At 41.9% G+C, this 24481-nt stretch overlaps 1 protein-coding gene across 1 annotated transcript in view; it reads left to right on the top strand.

Annotated features, from left to right (window-relative positions):
* The first annotated feature begins 1167 nt into the window (after positions 1–1167).
* Positions 1168–24481, top strand: part of SLC9A8 (solute carrier family 9 member A8) — a 64249-nt gene continuing 40935 nt past the window's right edge. Inside the window, exons 1-4 of the mRNA XM_081097130.1 lie at positions 1168–1352; positions 3180–3358; positions 10178–10258; positions 21728–21786. Of these exons, the coding sequence (XP_080953256.1) occupies positions 1327–1352; positions 3180–3358; positions 10178–10258; positions 21728–21786 (345 nt within the window). The 5' untranslated portion in view covers positions 1168–1326. The remainder of the gene's footprint in view (positions 1353–3179; positions 3359–10177; positions 10259–21727; positions 21787–24481) is intronic.

Here is a 24481-nt window from a genome sequence, read left to right as displayed (position 1 = left end):
GCATATGTCGACAGGTTGGCTCAAATAAACTCACAAAAATTCTTTACAGGTTTCAATGGTTTTTACGTTAACACAGCCCATGATTGCATTCTAGACCAAATGATCAGCCAGTGCAGAGGTGGCAGTGTTCCCTGTATATTTCGGGCACACTGAGAAAGCCGCTGTGACCATAGTGGAAAGTGTGCATAAGGGGGAGAGGGGATCCACCTCAGAGGGGGGGAAAGGGGCAAGGTTGAGTCCTGTAAGTACTCCAAGTTTTTTTTTCTGTGATCAAAATTGGAAGCCAGTGGAGGTTTTGAGCAGAGGAGTGACCAGACCTGATGGGAGGCCTTTGCAATAATCAGGGTCTTCTGTGTGGAAGACCCTGGGAACAAGGGCAGGGTCAGAGAGAAGGTTTAGGCAGCTTTGCAGATGTTGCGATAAGATGCCTTGTACCGGGAAGGAGGTAGCAGCACAGGTGGTGTCAAATCCAAAAGCCTTACAAGCCCCAACTGGCTTGTCTCTGTGGATGGAGCGTCAGTCTGTGGACTGAAGGGTCCCGGGTTCCGGGTTTGATTCCAGTCAAGGGCACATGGCTGGGTTGCAGGCTCGATCCCCTGGGGCGTGTAGGAGGAAGCCAGTCGATGATTCTCTCTCATCATTGTTTTTCTCTCTCCCTTCCTCTCCGAAATCAATAAAAAAAAAATACATTAAAAAAAAAAAGCCTTACAATATAGTCCAGCCCTCCTGATGGGGCCCCTCTTATTCCTCCAAGCTCACCTTGTTCCTTCCTATATCCCCAACCCCACAGACCACTGCTAGGCACATATAGGCGTCAATGATCAAATTAACCAATGATTCATCCCTCGATCATCATCACCTGTTTTTAATGATAGGCATATAATCAGAACTCAGATGTTTACAGGTAGAATGCTGCACCGTCCCGCCAAGCCCAGGCGGCGTGTCCTCTCGGCAGCTGAGGAAAACGGAGGCTCAGACTGGGGGAGTGTGCCCCTGGGGTCCCTCCTTCCCCACCTTCAGCGAGGCCCGGGCAACTCACACGGACCTCACAGGAGCTGCCCGCAAAATGCCCCGCCCCGCGGCGGGGAACAGAAACCACGTGGGGCCAGAAGGTCACGAAGTCCTGGAAGCCCCGGGGACTGTCCTCCCACAGGCCACCTCCCACCCCCGGGCTATAGAGACAGAGGGACAGAAGGGCCGCCCTCGCGCTGCCGAGGCCCCGCCCCCGGCCCTTCGCCCGCCCGCGCCTTCAGCGGAAGCCGGAAGCGAAGGCGGGCCCTGCTAGCCCCGCGGCTCCGAACTCGGTGGTCTTGGAGGCTCCGCAGGATGGGGCAGAAGATGGCGGAAGAGGAGTGAGTGGGCTTTTCCGGGGCGGCGGAGGCGACAGGGCTGGGCCCCGGCGGGTGACAGCTAGCGCCTCAGGCCGCCCCCCGTCCCTAGGAGGAGGAGCTCCTTGTGCTGGTTGGCCAGGACCGATCTTGCCGGCCCCTACGAGGAGGGCGGGAGGGACGGGCCGGGGCCCAACACGGCCTCCTGGAGGTCGGAACCTCAGGCTGGGGATCGGCCGCCCAGTGCAGGCCTGGATAGCCGTCTGGCGGCACCCGCCACCCAAACGTCCCTTTCCCGGCTTTCCGGTCTTGTGAAGATTACGGAGCGCTCCGCCTCCTCCAGGAAGTCCCCCACCCCCACCCCCCAGTTAGCCAGGCGCCTCCTCCACCGTAGAGATCTTTTTCTGCATCTGTCTCCATTGAGTCTCATTCATTCATTAACTGCCGGCCATCTATATATTCCAGGCCCTGGGCACATAGTAGTGAAGGAGGCAAGCCAGGAGCCTCCCTCTGGGAACTTCCTTGTAGCAAAAGACCACAAATAGTCAAGACGATTTCAGTGCTCCGAAGGGAGTGGAGTAGTGTTAGGGTGGGGGCGTCTACTCAGGAAGGAGTGCCCGTGCCCGTGCCAGGAGGAGGGATAGGAGAGGGTACAGCGAGTGCAAGCCAGGCTGCAGTGCCTTTGAGGGACAGAAAGGCAGGCAGGGTGCCTGGGGTGCAGAGAGCAAGGGGGCTGGCCCTGCAAGATGAAATGGGGGCGGCCGGGGTTCCTGTCCTCTGGGCAGGGACCACGCTCAGCCCATCTCCGTGCCTGCTGGGCACAGTGTATTGCATGTTGTGGATGCCCTATCTGTGTGTGTGGAATGCGTGTGTAAAAATTCACAGGGAACCCCGTGGATTTGAAATTTGGCTCCCTCACCCGTCAACTTTTCCCGATCTGTCTCTTGGCTGATGGTCATTTCATTTAGTCGCCTTATTTGTTAAAGCATCCGCTCTGTCCCAGACACTAAACTGTGCCTCAGCAGCACAACGCGAAAGAGGTGGCATGGACCAGTGACTTCATGTTTGGTCTCAAAGCTCAGTTCTGCCGCTGACTAACTGAGGCATTGGCCAAATTAGGCAGCCTGTCCGACTCTGTTGTTCTCGGGTATAAAAGGGAAAGTAAGAGTATCCACCGCAGACAAGTTATAGGTTACCTAGCCCCTGGAATGAAGCAAGCCTCAGTGCACATTAGCTGCTATAATCACAATCGCAATGACTATTGTATCCATAGTGCACTAGTGAACAATCCCAACACGTGCCGAGAGAGCTGTGGGGAACAGGAGCGGTGGTGTGGAGCGGGGTGTTACAGAGGAGGTTACACTGAGCCTTTTGAAATCTGAGAAGGATCTTACAAAGTAGGCTAGGGCATTCCAACCAGATCACCAATTGCGCAAATTCAGGTGGCTTCTTCACCTTGTGGATATAATCCAGGGAAAAGAATGTAAACGAGAAATAAAGGCGCCAAGTAAATGATGTTGGACCTTGGAAGTGATGAGATTCCAGTTTGCCTCTGATTGCATCCCCCGTTATGGCCAAAGAGCAGGTGGCATGTGGTTTCTACGCAGGCCCCGAACGCCCCTAGTTCCTGTCCTCTAAATGGCTGCGTTCAGCAGCACCCGAGGGCACTGCTACCGCCCTGTGGCAGCAGGCAGGAAGTTTTGTAATCAGTTTCTCTCTTAAGGCCTGCCTGTTGGTTGCAAGACTTAAGACTCCTATAAAGCTCTGTGCCAAGTTTTCTCTGGCTTTGTGTGTGGATACTTTGGAGCCCTTTTTCCTTGACCTAATTCTGCTTTTTGTGTCCTTCCATAGGTTCCCCAACACAACTCACGAAGGTTTCAATGTCACCCTCCACACCAGCCTGGTTGTCACTACGAAGCTGGTGCTCCCGACCCCTGCCAAGCCCATCCTCCCTGTGCAGACAGGGGAGCAGGCTCAGCAGGAGGAGCAGTCCAGTGGCATGACTATCTTCTTCAGCCTCCTAGTCCTAGGTGAATGCAGTCGCCATCATCTACCTCTTGCGTGTCTGTGCGTGTTGTGTGGTTAACCCCCTTTAAACCACTGCTTACTTTGTCAAATCCTCCATTTGGATTTCACTTCAGACTGAGGGACTGTGATAGTGCATAACATTATAGCAGGGTACTTCTTTTTCTTCATAAAAACTTAGAGCTTAACAATTCTGAAGAGCCCTTTTTGAAATATCTTAGATGTCCTTTGGAAGAGAGAATTAAAGATGTTTGACCTAGAAAACAACCTTGAACGTCTAGTTGAGTGGATTTCAAACTCTGCTCATGAAAGTCTGTGTGTGTATGGTAGCAGGAAGTAGAGGTAGTCAAATGGAAGGGCATCTAACTTTGACCAGAGCAGCATTTTGTCTCATCCCTATTAAGCTTCTGTGTAAAATTTTATGTAAAGGTTTTGCTGCTGAGGAAAAGATCAGGTGCCCTTGTCCTAGCACACTGTTATCCTTAACCTCAGTCATTTCATTAACCATGGTCATGACTTTCGCCATATCTGTATAACACCGGTGCTGTTATTTACTTATGTAATATTTTTCTTTCAACAGAGTCACTGTGTCAAACTTAAAATCTCATTTTGTTCAACCTCCTCCTTTAACGGGTGAGGAAATTTAGGCCCAGAGAGGTTAAGCGATTGACACACCTAAGATCTGGGAACTAGAGACTAACAGCCAGATTACAAGACATCATTCAAGTTTAGATAAAAGGCATTAACTTCAGTGCCTTCCAGACTGTAGAGAATAGGCAACTGTGTTAAACAAACATAAAAATAGCCAGTTGAAACTGCACAACCACTTTGGATTAGCTGACTACAGAAGAAATAGTTTAGAACTTGACCCAAGTCCAAACTCTCATTTGAAAAGTGAAGCTGGCATGTTTACATTTTCCACTCTTTAATGATTGTTAGTCATATTTCCAATTAGATCTTTTTAGAAAAGTGAAAGGTGCAACTGGATTTAAAGGTACAGAGTATTTCTCTGCTGTCCATTAAGTGTTTTTTTGAGGGAAAGTATCACTTCTTTCACACTTTAATCAGACTTTTAAAGTCAATTTTAATAATACAGTAATTTTTTCTTGTTGTTAATTCTCACCCGAGGATATTTTTTCCATTGATTTTTTTTAGAGAGAATGGAAGGAAGGGAGAGAGATAGAAACATTAATAATGTGTGAGAGAGACATCAGTTGGCTGCCCCCGTGGATCAAGGGGATCCACGTGGATCCCCCGGGGATCAAGCCTACAACCAAGGTATGTGCTCTTGACTGGAATTGAACAATCAAGGACTCTTCAGTTCGTTTTTTTAAAAAACTATGTTTCTGGCCAGTGTTCTCAGTGGTTAGAATGTCAGCTGCCCACAGGAGGGTCTCAGGTTTGATTCCCAGGCACGGGCGTGTACCTCAGTTGCAGGTTCGTTCCTCTCCCCAGTCGAGGCGCATATGGAAGGCAACCAGTCAGTGCATCTCTCTCACATCGGTTTCTCTCTCTCCCTCTCCCCCACCACCTTCCTCCATCCCTCCCTGCTACTCTCCCTGAAAAGCAATGGAAAAAAATATCCTCAGGTGAGGATTTAAAATTATATATATACACTAGAGGCCTGGTGTACAAAATTCATGCATGGGTAGGGTCCCTAGGCCTGGCTGGTGATCAGGGCTGATCTGTGGGGCAACCAGCAGGGAGATCAGGGGCCCCTGTTGGCACCTGCCTTGTCCAGCCTGGTGCTGCCTACTCGTTGGCCGCCTCCCTCTGCAGGGCAATGTGTGTGTGGGGGGGGGGGTGGGGGGAGCTGGGGGTGGGTCTCCACTGGCACCCGCCTTGGTTGGCCTGGGACCTGTTGGCTGGGAGCAGCTCCTGCATTGAGCATCTGCCCCCTGGTGGTCAGTGCGCATCATAGTGACTGGTCGTTCCACAGGTAGTTCCACCATTCAGTCCATTTACATATTAGGTTTTTATTATATAGGAAATACGTGTGTGTGTGTGTGTGTGTGTGTGTGTGTGTGTGTGTATGTTTTATTGATTTTAAAGAGAGAGGGAGTGAAAGAGAAGCATTGATGATAGAGAAACAAGAATTGAACCATCAGCCTTTTGGTGCAATAATACAGTAATTTTATTTAAAGTCCTAGGGCTTATCCTTGTCTCTCATTAATTAAAAACAAAACAAAACACAGAAAGAACTATTATATCTGGCTTCTTTCACTTAGCATCATGTCTTCAAGGTTCACCCAAGTTGTAGCTTGTGTTAGAATTGTATTCCTTTGTATGGCTGAATAATATTTCATTGTAAGGACATCACATTATGTTTATCCATTCATCAGTTGATGGGCATTTGTGTTGTTTCCACCTGTTGACTATTGTAAATAGTTCTGCTATGAACATTTGTGTACACATGTTTTTTTGTTTTGTTTTGTTAAATATATTTTTATTGACTTCAGGGAGGAAGGGAAGGGGAAAGAGAAAGAGAAACATCAGTGATGAGAGAGACTCATTGATTGGCTGCCTCCTGCACACCCCCCACTGGGGATCGAGCCTGGAACCTGGGCATGTGCCCTTGACCGAAATCAAACCCGGGACCCTTCGGCCCACAGGCTGTTGCTGTATCCACTGAACCAAACCGGCTAGGGCTGTGTACCCATTTTTGTGTACATATATTTTTCTTTCTCTTAGATAAACAGTATAAACCTAGGAGTGGAATTGCTGTGTGAATGGTTACTCTGTGTAACTTTCTCAGGAACTGCCAAACTTTTCCACAGAGGCTGCACCATTTTACATTCCCACCAACAATGCTCAAGTGTACAATGTCTCATATAGATTTACTATCCTAGGTAATTTTTTACCCTGCAAATGTAATTAAATGTAATTAGGGGATTACTTCAACAATCTTGTTTTCTTTTTCTTTTAATATAGTAGCTTAATACAAAGAAGAAAGGCAGTTCTTTTCTTGATCAAGAAATCTTTAGTTCTTTAAATCCTGAAGTTTTATTAATCTATTTACATTGTTGTCAGCTTGATATATTAGAGAATATAAAAGGATTGCTTGAGAAAAAAAAAGCTTTTGTTTTGTAATCACTTTTTTCACAGGAGGGTGAAAAGCATAAGTAAGATTTTCAAAGTAATTTTTAAGATGTGTAGCATTTAAGATTATTTTGTGCCAAAGACTACAAAATAGGTTTTTAATGTGTTTTTTCATCCAGGCAAAATTCCGCCCAGTGTTAATGCATGTTTGGGGCCAGAAAGGACTGAACTGTATTTAGAGTGCTGTATATTTATCTTGGATTGTCTTCTCCTCAAACAGTTCATAAACCTAGACTCTAGAGTCCCACTAATGTCACGCAGGTTCCATTTTCACCTAATCAGATTCTTGGCAGTTTATGAGTTGGAATCTCCACTTTTTATGCACAGGTCAACATTTCTTTAGCAGAAAGGAATGCTTTTTAAGTAATTTTGAAGACATTTTTCCTCTGCTCTTGTATATTATCAAGATAACATAATTATTGTATATTCCTGATTAGATATGTCTGATAAACTACAAAAAAAAAAAATACTGTTAATAGGTAGTTTGCTAACTCACTACATGAACTCTGGTGAGTTGAGGGAAATCATCAGTCCATAGTTCATTCTTCAGGAACTACTAATCTGGAACACATTTGCCACTTTGTTTACTATGTTAGTCATTCAAATGAAATTATAACATTTGTGTCCCAAAAGGGTGGGAAAGGATTACATTGTTTTCCTCTTTGTTGAGAAGGGATGCTAAAACTCTTCGACTTTTAGAAGCTTGGAATCAGTTGACTTATATATATACTTAACCATTGCTGAAGTTTGACTCTGCAGAAACAATGGTGAGTCACTGTTCTTGACTTGCACTAGAGTTAGCAATTAGCATCATTTGACACATCCATTTTATGAGCCATTAAATTTATTAGCGTTATTAAAATTGGCACGTCTGTGTTTTAATATAGCTTACATAATTATTGCTTCAAGCATGAAAAGTTGGAAGCATTTTAACTTGTGGTATGCGTATTCTCCGTGCCACATAGAAGTTTTTGTTCCTTTTTGCTTTTTTAGCCCCCCAGGTGAATTTGGAAACATGTACTTATATTGTGTATATACTTTTGTACATTCATAAGCACATATTCACATACAGGCACATATAGCTTGGAGTTTGTTTATTTTAATATAAATGGGGTCCTATAGCTTGCTTTTTCATCTCACAGAATGTCTTGGAAGTCTTTCCAAGTTAGTGTTTTTTATATACCTCATCCTCTTTTTTCTTTTTAGAGGATATATATATGCTAAAAATAAACATAACATAAAATTTACCACTTTAAAATGTACAATTCAGTGGCATTTACTACATTACCACCATTTAGTTCTTTTTTATCATCCCAAAAGGAAACCCGATACCCATTAAAAGCATTCACTCCCCATTTACCCCTCTCCCCAGTCTCTGGTAAACATAAAATTCTGCTTTCAGTCTCTAAGAATTTGCATACTCAAAATATTTTATACAAATAGAATCATATGATATATGATCTTTTATGTTTGTCTTCTTTCATTTAGCATCATGTCTTCAAGGTCCACCCATGTTATAGCAAGTGTTAGAATTGTAGTCCTTTGTATGGCTGAGTAGTAGTCCATTGTAAGGATATACCACATTATGTTTATCCATTCCTCAGTTGATGGACATTCGTGTTGTTTCCTCCTGTTGACTGTTGTAAATAGTTCTGCTATGAACATTTGTGTACATGTTTTTGTATGGACATAAGTTTTTGTTTCTCTTGGATATATACTTAGGAGTGGAATTGCTAGGTTAAATGGTTATTCTCTATGTAACTTCCTCAGGAACTGCCAGACTTTTCCACAGAGGCTAGCTGGCTGCACCGTTTTACATTCCTACTAGCCAGACCCAAGGGTTCCGTTTTCCTTACATCCTAACTAACACTTGTTATTTTCCAGTTTGTTTGTTTTTTTAATTATAGCCATCCGAGTGGGTGTGAAGTATCTCACTGTGGCTTTGATTCGCATTTTGCTAATGACTAATGATGTTAAGCATCTTTTCATGTGTTTATTGGTCGTTCATATATCTTGGGAGAAATGTCTATTCGGGTCCTTTGTTCATTTTTAAATTGTGTTGTTTTCATTTTGTTGTAAGAGCTCTTTATATATTCTGGATACTAGATCCTTATCAGATATCTAATTTATAAATATTTTCTTCCATCCTGTGGGTAGTTTTTTCAGACCTCATTCTCTTTAATGGCTGATGACCTTCCTTGAGCCCTATATTTAGCCCTTTCTGTTAATAGTTTCCATCTTTGTTCTGAAAGATGCAGATGGTTTGATTTAGGAGAATACATGTTTTAAATTAATTTTTTCATCCAGCTTGGTGCAAAAAAGGATCAGAAACTGATTTAGCTCCCTAATTTATTATCTATCTACTTATGCGCCTGTCTTTTTAGACAATAGGCATGCTTTGGTCACATGTTATGATTATGCACTGGAACTTTTTTCTTGCTCTTAGTATTTAATGTAGGATTTTTCTAAATAGGTTAAATATTTATGACACCACAGATTGATAGTGTAGAGCAGCGGTCGCCAACCTTTCAGACCACCAGTTGGCGACCGCTGGTTTAGAGCACAGAATGAAAGGACAAAATTTGTATATTTACAACTATCTCCTTTCTCTGGCCACCTGGTGCTTTTTGGCGGAACTAAAGATATCTAATCTGTCACTGTGGCTCTGAGGGTGGCCAGTTAACAGCCATGCAGATTGTTCAAAGACTCCTTTTTACAAAAAAATAATAATAAATTATTTTTAGTATTATTAAGATGATACTTTGATTGAGGAGGTAGTATACCACCTAGATGCCTAACAAAAAGAGACATGCACATTAACACTTGGACCATGAAATTACATTTAGGAATTATGTAAAAGTATACTTGGGGGCGGGGGGGAGAATCCAGAAATACTTATTCCTTTTAAATAGTTTTATATTCTTTTCTTTTATGACAACACGTCTGTGAGGAAAGTCAGACATTAATTGTATTTTCGTGACTGAGGCATGAGGGCAGCCAGGAGGGAGGTGGGGGTGCCCGAGGTTAAGGGCACAAGTTTGGAATCTGGCTCCACCCTGCAGCACCTCCCAGTGAAGTGACCTCTGAGGCCCAGTTTTCTCATCTAGAATCAAAGGAGAGAATGGCAATAATAGTTAAGAGGGGTGTTGGGGGTCAGAACAGTGCCTGGCAAATGGGGAGCCCTCAACCAGCTGGAGAGCAAGTACCCCATCTTTAGGTTTCTGACGATCTTATCACCAAACCAAAGCATTTACTTTGTTCTGTTTATAAAACACCCTCACTTTCCTCTGTGTTAAGAGAGAACCAATCACCAGGTGGTAAAATACTTCATGTCAGCATATTATAGTTACATGAAAGTGATCGATTTCATTGACTTGGTCTTCACTACTTGGAGTTTTCCAGTTGATGACTACTTCAATAAAGTTGAAGACCATTTCTTAGAATCTGGGAAGTTTGAATAATTTTAATTGCTTAGAAAAATATTAGGTGTCTGATGCTCTTAGATGTAAAGAAGTATAGAGAAAATGTTTTAAACACTGTGAGTCTACAGTTATAACACTGTGAGTTTCCAGTTAAAGAAATAGATTGCAAATGCCACTGAAGTTTACAGTGTCACTGACAGTTGTCCATTTCCCTGGCAGCCCTCCAGAAGTAATTATTGCCTTGCACTTGGTATTTATCATTTTAAAATGTGCTGTTTTAACAATGTCTTATTTTTCCTACAGCTATTTGCATCATATTGGTGCATTTACTGATTCGATACAGATTACACTTCTTGCCAGAGAGTGTTGCTGTTGTTTCTTTAGGTAAGTGCTTATTGGTGAGTCTAATAAAAGCAGTAGCAATAATTATGATTTTTTTAGTGCCTCCTACTGCCAGGAACCACAAAAGATGTACATTCCTGATCTCATTTAATCCTCACTACCACCTACCATGAGGGTGTTATGATCCCGTTTTACAGGTGAGGACACTGTGGCTCAGAGAGGGGTGATGACCTCATGAAGGTGACATAGAAACCCCTCAGTACAGCTCCAAGGCCTTTTCTACTTCTAGAATACATCTGCTACTAAGTATGCTGACATTCTGCTGAACTAAGACAAGTAATTGGCACTTTACTTCATAGTGTCACTGAATTTTACAGCCAATAGGGCTCTCACTTTACAGTTTAGGAAAAAGAAATGGCTCACTTTAATGTCAGAGTCAGATCTAAAGTCTTCAGAGAGCATTCCATTCTACCTCGAATTTCTCTCTTTTGTTTCCTGTGGCATTTAACTCGTAAGATAATTAGCCTCTATTTAAAGGGAATAACAGGTGTGACCTCATTTGTATGTTCATTGAAGTGGTTAGTGGAGGAAGAAGCAGAGACCTTATTTTCAGTGAGTACTAAGATCAAGAGGAAAATGTTGGTGGGGATGCTTAAGACATAGTAAATAAGCCGTAACCGGTTTGGCTTAGTGGATAGAGCATTGGCCTGCGGACTGAAAGGTCCCAGGTTCGATTCAGGTCAAGGGCATGTACCTTGGTTGGGGGCACATCCCCAGTAGGGGGTGTGCAGGAGGCAGCTGATCGATGTTTCTAACTCTCTATCCCTCTCCCTTCCTCTCTGTAAAAAATCATCCAAACCTTAAAAAAAAAAAAAAAGACATAGTAAATAAGATTTTACTAAGTTCAGCTAAAGCTCTTACCAGATTATAATATTGTAGTTACTTACAGGCCTACTGATGATATTTAGTTTTTTCTTATCACTGCTGATGCTTTAATTTTCTTTGCCTTGTACATTTTGTTTAGTGTATTTAGTAATTATTTCACAATATAGTTGTGGTTTAGGTTAACTTTGGAAATGAACTCTCAGACTCTGTTCATTCTCCTTCCCTGTCACCACCTGTGCTCCTGCTGCCCGTGTTCAGCCCTCCTCTATTTTCCCTGGACTTCACAGTACTACTGTGTGCCAGTTCTGGCCTAGGAGTGTTCGCATTGCCGTCTCATCTAAGCTTCATGACCCCCAGTGATGCCATATTTTAAGGAAGAGGCACCACTGTATAGCATTGATCTTTAGTAGAGTTGAAAAACAGTTTCGCTCAAAAGAGTTCCTGTTCTCTATTTAGTGGGCTCTTCAGCTGTACCCCATGGCAGATTCTAATAGCCTTAGTTAACAAGATAGCCTTAGAGCTCTAAGAATGGGAGGATCATTCATTAACATTCCTTTTTCTATTTTAGGCATGTTGAAAATAACCTGCATAGCTAATACCTATTATTCTGGGGCATGTCAGTAAAGACTTTAAAAAGCCATTACAAGGAATTTACAGTTTTGTAGTCCGTTTTCATAGTTTCTTAAAAATAATAAATATAGTTGGTGCATATTTAGGTGTGTGCACATGGAAATTAAAATGATGGTATTATCATTTGGTTTGGAATGTCAAATTTTTCACTGTCTCTTGCATGTGCTTGTATTAGGACTTACAGCATACATTATTGGTTGCCCACCCAAGAGCCATTTCCTCCCTTCTTCCTTGAAAATAGAGCCCTTATTTTGATCAAGTGTCTTGCCACAGTGTGCTCACAGAAGATGGGCCCCTCCAAATCAAGATTGGTCTTTGCTGTCATAATAATTTTACTCTCCTTTGCCAAAGAAGGATAGAGGTAGCAAGGCAGTGTAAAATCTAGTTCTGGCCAGTGAGACCAAGGGAATGGGTGCTCAGTGGTGGCTCTAGGAAAAATCGTCTTCTCTCTGATAAAAAGAGTAATTTTCCCTTTCTTTGATGCTATTGTATGAGGATGTGATGCTAAGGATTGCCAGGGGGACAGATGAGAAGCCTAGATTCTTTTTATTTTTTAATATATTTTTATTGATTTCAGAGAGGAAGGGAAAGGGAGAAAGAGATAGAAACATCAATGATGAGAGAGAATCATTGATTGGCTGACTCCTGCACGCCCCACACTGGGGATTAAGCCCACAACCCAGGTTTGTGCCCTTGGCCGGAATCAAACCTGGGACCCTTCAGTCCACAGGCTGACGCTGTATCCACTTGAGCCAAACTGGCTAGGGCATTGACTGCATTTTTGTTTGTTGAATTGATAGCTGCCTATCTCAGAGCTGCCTTTTACATGAGAGTAGAGGCCCGGTGCACAAAATTTGTGCACTAGGGGGTGAGGGTCCCTTAGCCTGGCCTACACCCTCTCGCAGTCCGGGGCTCCTCAGGGGATGTCATCCTGGGATTGGGCCTAAGCCGGCAGTCAGACGTCCCTCTCGCAGTCCGGGGCTCTTGCAGTCTGGGACCCCTAGCTCCTTACTGCCCACCCGCAGCGGAGGTGGGAGAGGCTCCCACTACCACCGCTGCGCTCACCAGCCTTGAACCCGGCTTCTGGCTGAGCAGCACTCCCCCTGTGGGTGCACACTGACCACCAGGGGGCAGCTCCTACGTTGAGCATCTGCCCCCTGGTGGTCAGTGCACATCATAGTGACCAGTAGTTCCCCCAGTCATTCCGCTGTTCAGTCAATTTGCATATTAGGGTTTTATTATGTAGGATGACAAACATCTATTTAAACCATTTTTACTTGCAGCTAAAAACATCTTAATTGATATGGGAAAGGACTTTCTATTCAAAGGACAAAATAATTCAGACTGGCTCAACGGAAATAAATTGGTGGGGTTGAGTTAAACACCCATTGGTTCATAGAACAACAACAACAAAAAAGAAAAACAAAAAACCACACACACAGGTGGTGCTAGCTTCTTATTTAGCTGGGTCAAGTCTCCTGGACTCAGTTTTTCTCCATTTTTCAACAGTGCTTCCCTTTGTTTTGGCTTCCCTCTTGGGCAGGCTCTCTCCATGTGGTAAGTCTTCATAGCTTCAGGCTTACTGTCTTTACAGTACCAAACAGAGCCTGTCCAGTGTGGCTCAGTGGTTGAGCATCGACCCTGAACTAGGAGGTCACAGTTCGATTCCCGATCAGGGCACATGCTCGGGTTGTGGACTCGATATCCAGTGTGGGGAGTGCAGGATGCAGCCAATGAATGATTATCATCATTGATGTTTCTCTCCCTCTCCCTTCCTCTCTCTAAAATCATTAAACAAACAAATAAACAGTCGTATTTATAGTAGCAAGCAGAGTGGGCAAGGTGGCCTCCTCTTCTCCCTGGTTCCACCAGAAGTTGTAAATGACTTCTGACCACATGGCCACCCCAGAACTGGGCATGGCAGGGGATTGGGGGGAAAATGGTGTTGGGGATCAACCAAGGCTCTCCATCCACAAGATTCATATGTTTACTGATATTGCAGAAATAACTGTAGACTGTACAGGCAGGTCTTGGGAGGGATAATGGAAAATAATTATTTTCAATAATTATTTGCTAGCTTAGGTGATTGGAACACTAAGAGAACTACCAGGGAGAGTGCTGGGTTCAGAAAGTAGTTTTTATTCTATTAAGGGACATTTGGTTAGAATTTAGAAAAGCTGACAAAACTATCAAAATAGTTCTGCATTTCATAAAGCTGTGTAAATTGAAGGAGAACTTTTGTAGTACTGGAGCAAAATGTAACAGAATATTGAGATACTCACCATGTCAAGAATTTCCAACTTTTGTGCCAAAAACAAACAAACACCCGAGATGAAGCTGCCAGAGAAAATGGGGTCTTCATTCTTTCAGGATAAATTTCCCGGCCTACCTCTTCCAGCCAGAAGTACAGAAGTCCACAGTCACTTAGAGACAGTATTGGCCTTTTGTGTGATGGCTAAGCCTTCAGTGTTCCTAAGAAAATGTTGTTATAGAAAAGGACTTAACTATACTGTAAAGACACATTTCTCCCTTATATTTTATTGTATTTTTAAATGAATCTTGATACTTTTTAAATTCTTTATAAAAAATATCACATGATGTTCTAAAGATACTTCCTTACTGGCCCTTGTCCAAAGCTTTCAGATACTTTATATACTTCATGAAATTCTGTAATTTGGGCCTCTTTTTTAAAAAATAAATTTTTGGCATGGTTAAACAGTTATACAAAAATCCTTTTCATTGGCAATTTTACCTGTTTTTATCATGCTTCATTCTCTTCCAAACCATTTATAGACATATATATCAATTAGATGGCTTTATTTGGTTTAAGTTTATATCATTTTTGGTGTTCTTTTTACTATTCTTTCCATGTATTACTTAAGCTCATATATTTATTTTCATTGGCCATATAGTGCTGATTCACTGTTTATAGATTTAGGACTAAAATTTTAAGGAAAGAAAAATAAATAATTGTATTATCCACTATCCTCTGTCATATGTAGCAAAAAACAGGTGTAGATTTTTTTTCGCAATCATACTTTATTTTAGAGCACGAAAAGGCCAGAATGGGGTTATATAAGTCCTGGAAATTTGACTTTCCAATGCCAAGGTTTAGCCTGAATACAGCTGATAGATAGAAAACCTGGTTTTAACTTACAACTGGATTTGATTGGATCATTTAGTGAATAGAATACACAAAAGTGCCTCCTGTCATAACCTTCTTTTTTTTTTTTTTAAATATATTTTATTGATTTTTTTTTAAAATATATTTTATTGATTTCTCACAGAGAGGAAGGGAGAGAGATAGAAAGTTAGAAACATCGATGAGAGAGAAACATCGATCAGCTGCCTCCTGCACATCTCCCACTGGGAATGTGCCCGCAACCCAGGTACATGCCCTTGACCGGAATCGAACCCGGCACCCCTCAGTCCGCAGGCCGACGCTCTATCCACTAAGCCAAACCGGTCTTGGCTATTTTATTGATTTTTTACAGAGAGGAAGGGACAGGGATAGAGAGTTAGAAACATCGATGAGAGAGAGAAACATCGATCAGCTGCCTCCTGCACGCCCCCCACTGGGGATGTGCCCGCAACCAAGGTACATGCCCTTGACCGGAATCGAACCTGGGACCCCTCAGTCCGCAGGCCGACGCTCTATCCACTGAGCCAAACCGGTGCTGGCGTGTCATAACCTTCTTAACTATATCTGTGTTTTTAATTATAGGAATTCCTTCTTATTTTTTTAAAATATATTTTTATGGATTTCAGAGAGAGGATGGGAGGGGGAGATAGAAACATCAATGAGAGAATCATTGATTGGCTGCCTCTTGCACGCCCCACACTGGGGATCAACCCGGGCATATGCCCCAACTGGGAATTGAGCCTTTACCTCCTGGTTCATAGGTTGACACTCAACCACTGAGCAACACTGACTAGACAATTCCTTCTTGTTTTGACTAAAGGATTTTTTTTTTTTTTAAGAGAAGTGCTCTTTTTGTTGATGAGGGTTTTGAGTGGAAGATGAGGAAAAAATCATTCAGTCCCTGAATTATTGACTAAAAGTAATTCTGGAAAAAAGCAAATACAGTAATTATATTCCATTTGTACTTAAGTTATTAAAAATGTTTTTAAATGAAACTTAAAGGGAGGCTCCTAACTGTAATAGCTTTCATTACTTTTTAGACTCAGAATCTAATGTTGATGCAACTTAAGATGTCCCACAGGTAACTCTCCCTGAGTCTTAAGTGTTTGATTTATTAGAGAAGAAACAGACATTCATGTGTTGGTGTTAGAGTAGCTATCTTAGAGGCCAAAACTGGTTGTCAGATTGACAAATGATTGCATTCGACAGAGGATTCTCCAGGCTGTCACATTCTACGGAAGAGTGCTAGCACAGACTTTTCGCCTCCATGTTTCTGGAAACACAGATCGGAGGTGATAATTTATTCTTGGAAGTTCGTGTTGCTGTTTTGCTGCCATTAGCTAAATGTGTGCTCATGTGTAATAGCTTCCTGCTTTTGTCTAGAGCTTTGCTTTGACTTCCCTAGTTTTATGGTCATCTTCTCTTGTCACAGCATTTTATCATCTTTAAGTTGTATTTTGTATTTAAATCTTCCAGATATGCCAGAATAGTGAGGTAGTCTACTTTTTTTAAATTGTTATTTCCGAGAGGGAAGGAGAAGGGGAGATAGAAACATCAGCGGTGAGAGAGAATCATTGATTGGCTCCTTCACGCCCCACACAGGGGATCGAGCCCGCAAGCTGGGCATGTGCCCTGACCAGGAATCAAACCATGAGCTCCTGGTTCATAGGTCGACGCACAACTACTGAGCCACGCCGGCCAGGTGAGGTAGTCTACATTTTAAAAGTAAAAAGCTGTTAAAGAATTGCATTCTGAAACTGGCTATGTTGGTGCTGATTTCTATAAATTTCCTCTTTCACCATATCAATGTTCTCTTCACATTAGTAAGGGATACCATTCCTTTGAAGAAGTAAGCTACTTTAAAAACAAAACGTTTAAACAGTCTTTCCCCCAGAAAACAGATAGACAACCCTGAGATACTGATTCCCATCCTACTGGCAGGTCTTCTGTCTTTTAGAGTATCTTTGGAGTAGCATCTACTTTAGTATAAGTAGTAGAATCAAGGACTGGGTTTTCAAAATTATCTGCACTGTGTGTCTGTGTGTTTATTTTTAACACAGTGCAAATAAATATGTGTGTGCATATATATTCTTTAAGGGAATTAGGATCATGTTCAACGTACTGTTTTGTAACCTTATTATTACAATTAATGCATTTTAAGCATTTTTCCTGTAATGTTAATTATCAAGAACACTGGTATTTTACAGTGGTCATGGTAGACCAGTATCATGAGGTGGTAGAATGTACCCAGGAGCCAGTAGTTAGTCTGGTCCTGAGCTGTCAGACAAACTTCTTAAACTCTTTGAGCCTTCCTACCTGCAACATTCTCTTGAGGATTAGAAATAAGTTGAAATGACAAACCCTGGGAGAATAGGCTCAACAAGTCATTATTAATTGCTCCCAGTGTTTTTACTTAATCCATTAGTGTCCATAATGAAGTGTGTGCATGAAAATCCATTGGGGGGCAAAAGAAAATAGTAAGATTTATGTTTCTATTTAACTTTAATCTCACTTTTTTACAATTTCTATTTTTGTGTATATTTTAAAATATATTAATATAGTAGCACTGTTTTATAATAATACGCATTTGTAACTTGAAAGTGCATGCTCAAATTCTTTTTACTGATAGGAATATACAAAATTGTTTCTAGGGTATTATTTCCACCTGGTGGACAGTTGTGTGGTAAAAAATAATTTCTCCTAACAGTATACCTCAATCTCAAAAGGTAAAGGAATAGTTTTCCAATTTAATGCTGTGCCATAGTTCAGTCCTAGGACTTCTCAAAAGGATTACTCAAGCAATAATAATAATAGTATTAGTAGTAATAATAATATCATATTTTACAAAGATTTCCAGTGCCTTTATAAATCCTATACAATAAAAGCCCAGTGACCAAAACAGCTAAACAACCAGAACAACCAGAGACCAGAACGACTGCCGCCCCTTGCTCTGGCTGGCCCCGTCCCCAGCAGGGACCCCAACACCAATCAGGGGTGTGGCTGGCCTGCAAACCCCCACAGCCCCTCACCTCAACTGGCCCCGCCTCCCAGCAGTGACCCATACCCCGATTGGAGTGGGGTTGGCCAGCAAAGCGCTCCAGCCCCACCCCCCGGCAGGGGACTCCCACCCCGATCAGGGGTGTGGCTGGCCTGCAAACCACCCATGGCCCCTCGCCCCGGCTAGCCCCGCCCCCAGTGGGGACCCGCCCCCCCAATCCGGGGCCCCCATCAGGGCAGGCGGGCCGGCCCCCACCTGTGCACCAGGCCTCTATCCTATATAATAAAAGGGTAATATGCAAATTGACCCTAATGGCAGAGCGACCACTCGACCAGTCACTATGAGGCGCACCGACTACCTCTCGGTCCTTTTCCATGGCCAACAGACTCTGATCACCCAATGGCAAATGGGGAACTGGGGGGGTGGGTGGTGGGGAACACGGGTGGCACCAGGCCAAGGCCCCCACCCCACCAGTCACCCACACACAGAGGCAACCCATGGCAGGGGTGGGGGCGGGGCCAGCGAGCGGGTGGAACCGCTGACCTCTCGGTTCCTCCTCCTGGCCAGAAGGCTCCAGTCACCCGATGGTGATGGCAAACAGGGAACTGGGGGGTGGGTGGCAGCGGGGGGCGGGGCCGGCTGCAGGCAGCCAGGGAAGATGGCCCTGATCGCAGGCCAAGCCTAGGGACTGTAGCGCCGGGCCTCTAGTAAGAATATAAAAACAAGCTTAGGCAATAGAATAACTTTTGATTTTTAAATGTTACTGTTTCATATGTAATTTCAAGTGTTAATCATGGTATTAAGGTTTGGTGTACATTTACAAAGGAAAATGAAAGTTGAGGTTTTAGTAGAGCAGAAAAACACCAGCTTTAAAAGTGAAATCTGAAACCATGAAAAGAGGTTCAGCTTTCCTGGTATTCAGGAATGATTACTGAAGGCAGGTTGACTGAAAATGCAAACTGAAACCTTAAAGTACAGTGTCTTGCCCAGCATATTGGCAGAAATGTTTAAAGTCTGATGATTTTCCAGGGTTGGTGAGGATGTGGGGATTGCTCTGGTAGAAAGCCATACTGGCACTTTGGAGGACAATTAGGCAACATTTTCAGATATAAAAAAGCTCATGCCATTCATTGTCTCTGGATCCGCCTTAGGGCAACACTCTTACACAAGAGGCACGCACAAATACGTTCATTGCAGCATCACTGTTAATAGCAAACCGTTGGAGACAGCCATCATTGGGGAACTAGTTTTTAAAATGTGACTTTAAAAAAATTAAAATGTAATTTGCATACCATAAACTTCACAGTTTCCAAGTGTACAATTCACAGGGTTGTGCAACCACCACTACTATGTAAGTCCAGAACAGTTTCATCGTTTCAAAAAGAAACTCTTTATCCATTTGCAGTCACTCCCCATTTCCCTCTTTCCTCTATAACAATTTTATTGAGGTATAATTCACATACCATACAAGTTACCCATTTTAACTGTACAATTCAGTGTTTTTTAGTATAGGCATAGGATTGTGCAACCATTCTAAAAATTGACTTTAGAACATTTTCATCATCCCAAAAAGAAACCTCATGCCCTTTAGCTATTGCCCCCAAAGCCCTACTCCTCAATCCTAGGCAATCATTTCTGACTCTGTAGATTTGCCTATTCTGGATATTTCATTTAAATGCATCATAAAATACACCTTTTATGTCTGGCTTCTTGCACTTAGCATGTTTTCAAGATTCATTCACATTGCAACATGAATTAGTGCTTCATTCCTTTTTATTGCCAGATAATATTACATTGTATGGATATACCACATTTTTTAATCCATTAATCACTTGATAGACATTTGGTTGTATCCACCTTTGGGCTATTTTGAATAATGCTGTCAATGAACATCCATATACAAGTTTCTGTAGGAAAGTAGACTTTCAGTTGTCTTGGTGGAATTCCTGAATCCTGTGGTAACTCAGTTTAACTTTTTGAGGAACTGCCAAACTGGTTTCCCACAGCAATTGCACCATTTTACATTCCCACCATCAATGTATGAGGGTTCCGGTTTCTCTGTAGCCTTGCCAACACTTGTTTTCTGTGTTTTTGAAAATTATAACCATCCTAGTGGGTATGAAGAGGTATCTCATTATGGTTTTGATTTGCATTTCCCTGATGACTAATGTTGTTAAGCATCTTTTCATGTACTTGTTGGCCATTTGTATATCTCCTCTGCAGAAATATCTATTCAACCTGTGGCATTTTTATGCTATGCTGTAGAACTGCTAAAAGGAATGAGGCAGATTTGCATGTAATAATCCCTGGTCTATTTTTACATATAGATCAAGACTTACACTGAGCAAAATAGCAAATAGTAGAAAGATACATTGCAGCACCATAAATTTTATATAAATAAACATAGCTGTGCCTTTTGTATACACACACACACACACACACACACGCACACACACACCCCAGGACTATATGTTTAAATATAAATATGTAAGGCGATAGAGAAGGGTCTGATAGAATATTCCTCAAACCTGTCAAGATGGTTGGTTACCTTGGGGCAGGAAAAGAGAGAGTTAAGATGAGAGTGGGATTTCATCAAAAGGGGCTTTGGGTTTTGTTATAACATTTTAAGAGTATTAATGAGCTAGTTACTTGATAAAAAATTTGTATAAAACTCCTTAAAATGTATACACAACTTGAAGAGATAAGGAAAAAGAGGCAACTGGGGAACTCTAGCTGAGAGGGCTTAGAATCAGTGCTTCCTGCCACCTGACAAATGAATGCAGCTCCTGTTCTGCTGATATGGTCATCACCTCCCTTTATAGCTCAGATTTCTTTTGTCTTGGTCTCTCTTTCAAAGTAACTTTATTACTCGTTTAATAATACATAACAATTCAAATAGTATAGAGGTTTATAAAGTTTAAATTGCTCATCTCTCTTCACCTCAAGTCCCTTCTTCTCCATGACAATTTGTGTTAGTACAGCTCCTTTTCTCAATAAACTTCTATGTCCTGGTTTTGTTTCCTCACCCCTCCCAGAAGGTCTGTTTCTTCAGCTTTCTGTATTTGATGGGGAAAGCTCCTTCCTCTGTAGGGAAAGGGGAGTCTGTCGTTCAGTGTCTATGACAGTGGTCTTCAGACTTGCCTTGTGTCACCCCCTACCAGAGATGGTGATTCAGTGGGTCCGGAGTTCTGCTCTGGTTTCTCGATTTTATAAAAAGCTCCCATGGCGATTCTGATGAGCCAACAGGGTTAAGAAGCATTTACCTAGTGAATAACACAGCAGTCATAAATTGTACCCGTGATGTTTGTTTGAGAATTATTTTATGAGAGAGTAATGAAACTGTCAGCTTTATGGAAACATGCCTGAACTTAAATGGTCTGTTTTGTTCCAGGAATTTCAGATAATTTTCAACATTTGGTTTTATCTCTGACTAAATACTCTACATTGAGCTGCCATCTGAGTCTGAGAAAGTGATCTTGGGTTCATTTTTGAAAATGTTAGGAATAAGGGGCAAACTTAGCTTGTAAGATTTCTCCCACTTCACATTGAAAATGGTGGATATAGGAAGATGAAAGGTGTTAAATCTTCTGTGTCAGGCAGACTGTTCCTGGGTCCTATTTTGTAAGCTGTTTCTCCCCTGAGATTTCTGTGGACTTCATGATAGTATGTTTGCCTGAGAGGCTCATGCAACTCCTAAAACTTCACACTCATTTCCATTCTTGTGTTTTCAGACATGAAACTTGCAGCAATTCATAACAGCCATTTAGAGACATAATAATACTTTCTCTAGAATAATAAACCTGAGTAACCTTTCTCATACCTTAAATTTATATTAAACTTAAATTTTCTCTTCTAGGTATTCTCATGGGAGCAGTTATAAAAATTATAGAGTTTAAAAAACTCGCAAATTGGAAGGTAGGTTCATTTTTAACATAATTATGGTTTTTTTGGTTGTTCTTAATTTTAGCAACACTGATAGTATGGTGGCTCTCTTATCAATGAAGTTTATATTATCACATTAATTTTTTTAACATTCTATTAGATTAGGGTTGATACCTTTACAACTTAGCTTTTTTAAATATACATCTGTTTCAAGTTAACATGGAGCACTAAATGTTATGTTATTTATGCACATTTTTATAATCTTAAGGGAAGGCTCTAATTAGCTTTATTTATTTATTTATTTATTTATTTAACCTTAGAGAGAGAAACACCAATTGCTTGTCTCCCTCACATGCCCCAACCAGGGATCAAACCCAAAACCTGGGTATGTGCTCTGATTGGGAATCGAACCTGCCACCTTTTGGTGTACAGGATAACACTCCAACCAACTGAACCACACTAGCCAGGGCTCTAATTAGTGTTAAATGTTAAACAGTGTTGATAGCTTCCAATTCTATACTCACAGCTGAGAATAATAAAACATACTTGTCCAACACTGTAGAGCTTACAGTATGCTTTACAAACTATAGCTCATGCTGTCCCCATGATATCCGTGGGAGGTAGATTGAGTATTATCATCACCCCATTTTTACAGATGAGGAAAGTAATGCTCAGAGAAGTCGGGACCTGTCCAACGTCACAGAACTATGAAGTGGCTGAGTTGAGTCATGTGTCCACACCCTCTGGCCCTGTATATTCTGTATTTTCTCCATGGCACCATGCTGGCCTGAGTTTGTGGAGGGCCATGCCTTCGTGTTTACACAGTGGTCATTAAAGAGTGAGCATCATCTTGTGGCGTAAGGACTAATTGAAACTTGAATTTAAACTTAAACTTGAGCATTCATATTGAGTAGAGAGATTAACAAGTGTGTTACAGAATGGAATTATGAATGGAAATAAGGTCCATTTCAAAATATTAAAGAATTGGATGGTTAAAATTTATCACATTTGAGCTCCCCCTGGGGTTAATCTGCCTGCTAAGCTGTAGAGCAGTGGTCACGAACCTTTCGGACCTCACTGACCACCAGTGATCGGCGGACCACCAGTTGGCGACCGCTGCTGTAGAGTATACACTTTGTAAAACAAGCCATATGACCATTGTTTGAAGCACAATTTGAAATTGTTTTACATAATATTCAGGAAATATTATATGTTTAAATGAATTCTCAAGTGTATATTCAGCTTCTAATAGTACAGAACCCCCCTCAGCTGAGCTGAGGCTGGGCAGGCCCCACTGGAGCACATTATGAATGGTATCTCTGCCTCCTGCAACTTGTTAAATTTAACCATCCTTGCTGGGACTCGTCCTAGGCTGTGGGGTACAGACTGGAACCCTTTCTCTCCTCCTAGGCTTGTCAGAGCCTGATCTGTACCTAACACATTTTGTTTCATTTGATTTAAAAGCAGTTGATCAAAATTTAAATTGATTTAAAAACAATTTAAAGTTGTTTTATTTTTAAATATTATTAATCCATATAAAATTCTGGAATTTTCACATAAAAATCTGAACTCCTAGCTTCTCTTGAAAAAGCAGCTCTCTTGACCTAACCGGTTTGGCTCAGTGGATAGAGAGTCGGCCTGCGGACTGAAGGGTCCCAGGTTCGATTCTGGTCAAGGGCATGTACCTTGGTTGCGGGCACATCCCCAATGGGGGGTGTGCAGGAGGCAGCTGATCGATGTTTCTCTCTCATAATGTTTCTCTCTCATCGATGCTTCTAACTCCCTCTCCCTTCCTCTCCGTAAAAAATCAATAAAATATATTAAAAGAAAAAAAGAAAAAGCAGCTCTCTTAACAGCAGCCTGCATTCTTCCCAGCAGAAATACAAGGCACCGAGGGGCAGCTGCTCCCCTGGTAGCACCATGTGGCCCCTGGAAACCTTTGAGTTGTGGCCCTGCTCTGAGTGGTGAGAGGAGAGGAGGGCAGGTTATCTCACACTTTTAGTTTTACATGCTTCAGTGTTAGTGAATTTATTTTTACAGATGTTTCAAGTTAAAATAATAGTAATACATTTAATAGTACAGACAAGTGAGCCAAAGGTGGGTGATTAATTAGGTGCCTGCAGAGCCATCCAGGCAACCAATGCTTGACCTCAGAAAAGGGCAAGGTTTATAGCGGGGGTGGTAGGGGCAGGCTTCCTGGAAGACCAGTGTTTGTATAACGCTGAAGCGGGAAGCAGGACACCTGTTTGGAACCTGGGTGCCACAGGGAGCAATTGGAGAGAAGAAAAGCAAGGAGCTTGTTGTTGTTTTTTCTCCAAGAAGTTCTATTTTCAGGCTGTCTCACTGGGCCTGCCTTCTACCTGTATTGTCAATGTTCAATATATTTCTCTAAATCAATTGCTTTTTTATTTACATACATTTTTGTAGCAGTTTTTTAAAGCTTTATTGTAAAATATACATAACATAAAATTTTCCATTTTAGCTATTTTCAATTGTACTATTCAGTAGCATTAAATACATCCACAATGTTATATAATCATCACCACTATCTATTTTCAGAAGTTTTTCATCATTCTAGTGGAAACTCAATCCATTAAACAATTCCCCATTCCCTCCTCCCTATTTTCTTTTATATATATATGTGTGTGTGTGTGTGTATAATTTTTTAAAATTGATTTCATAGGCGAAGAGAGAGGGAGAGAGAGAGATAGAAACATCAATGATGAGA

The sequence above is a fragment of the Myotis nattereri genome (genome assembly GCF_964212035.1).
Source record: "Myotis nattereri genome assembly, chromosome: 8".
Taxonomy (NCBI): Eukaryota; Metazoa; Chordata; class Mammalia; order Chiroptera; family Vespertilionidae; genus Myotis; species Myotis nattereri.
This window is presented reverse-complemented; position numbering and strand designations above follow the sequence as displayed.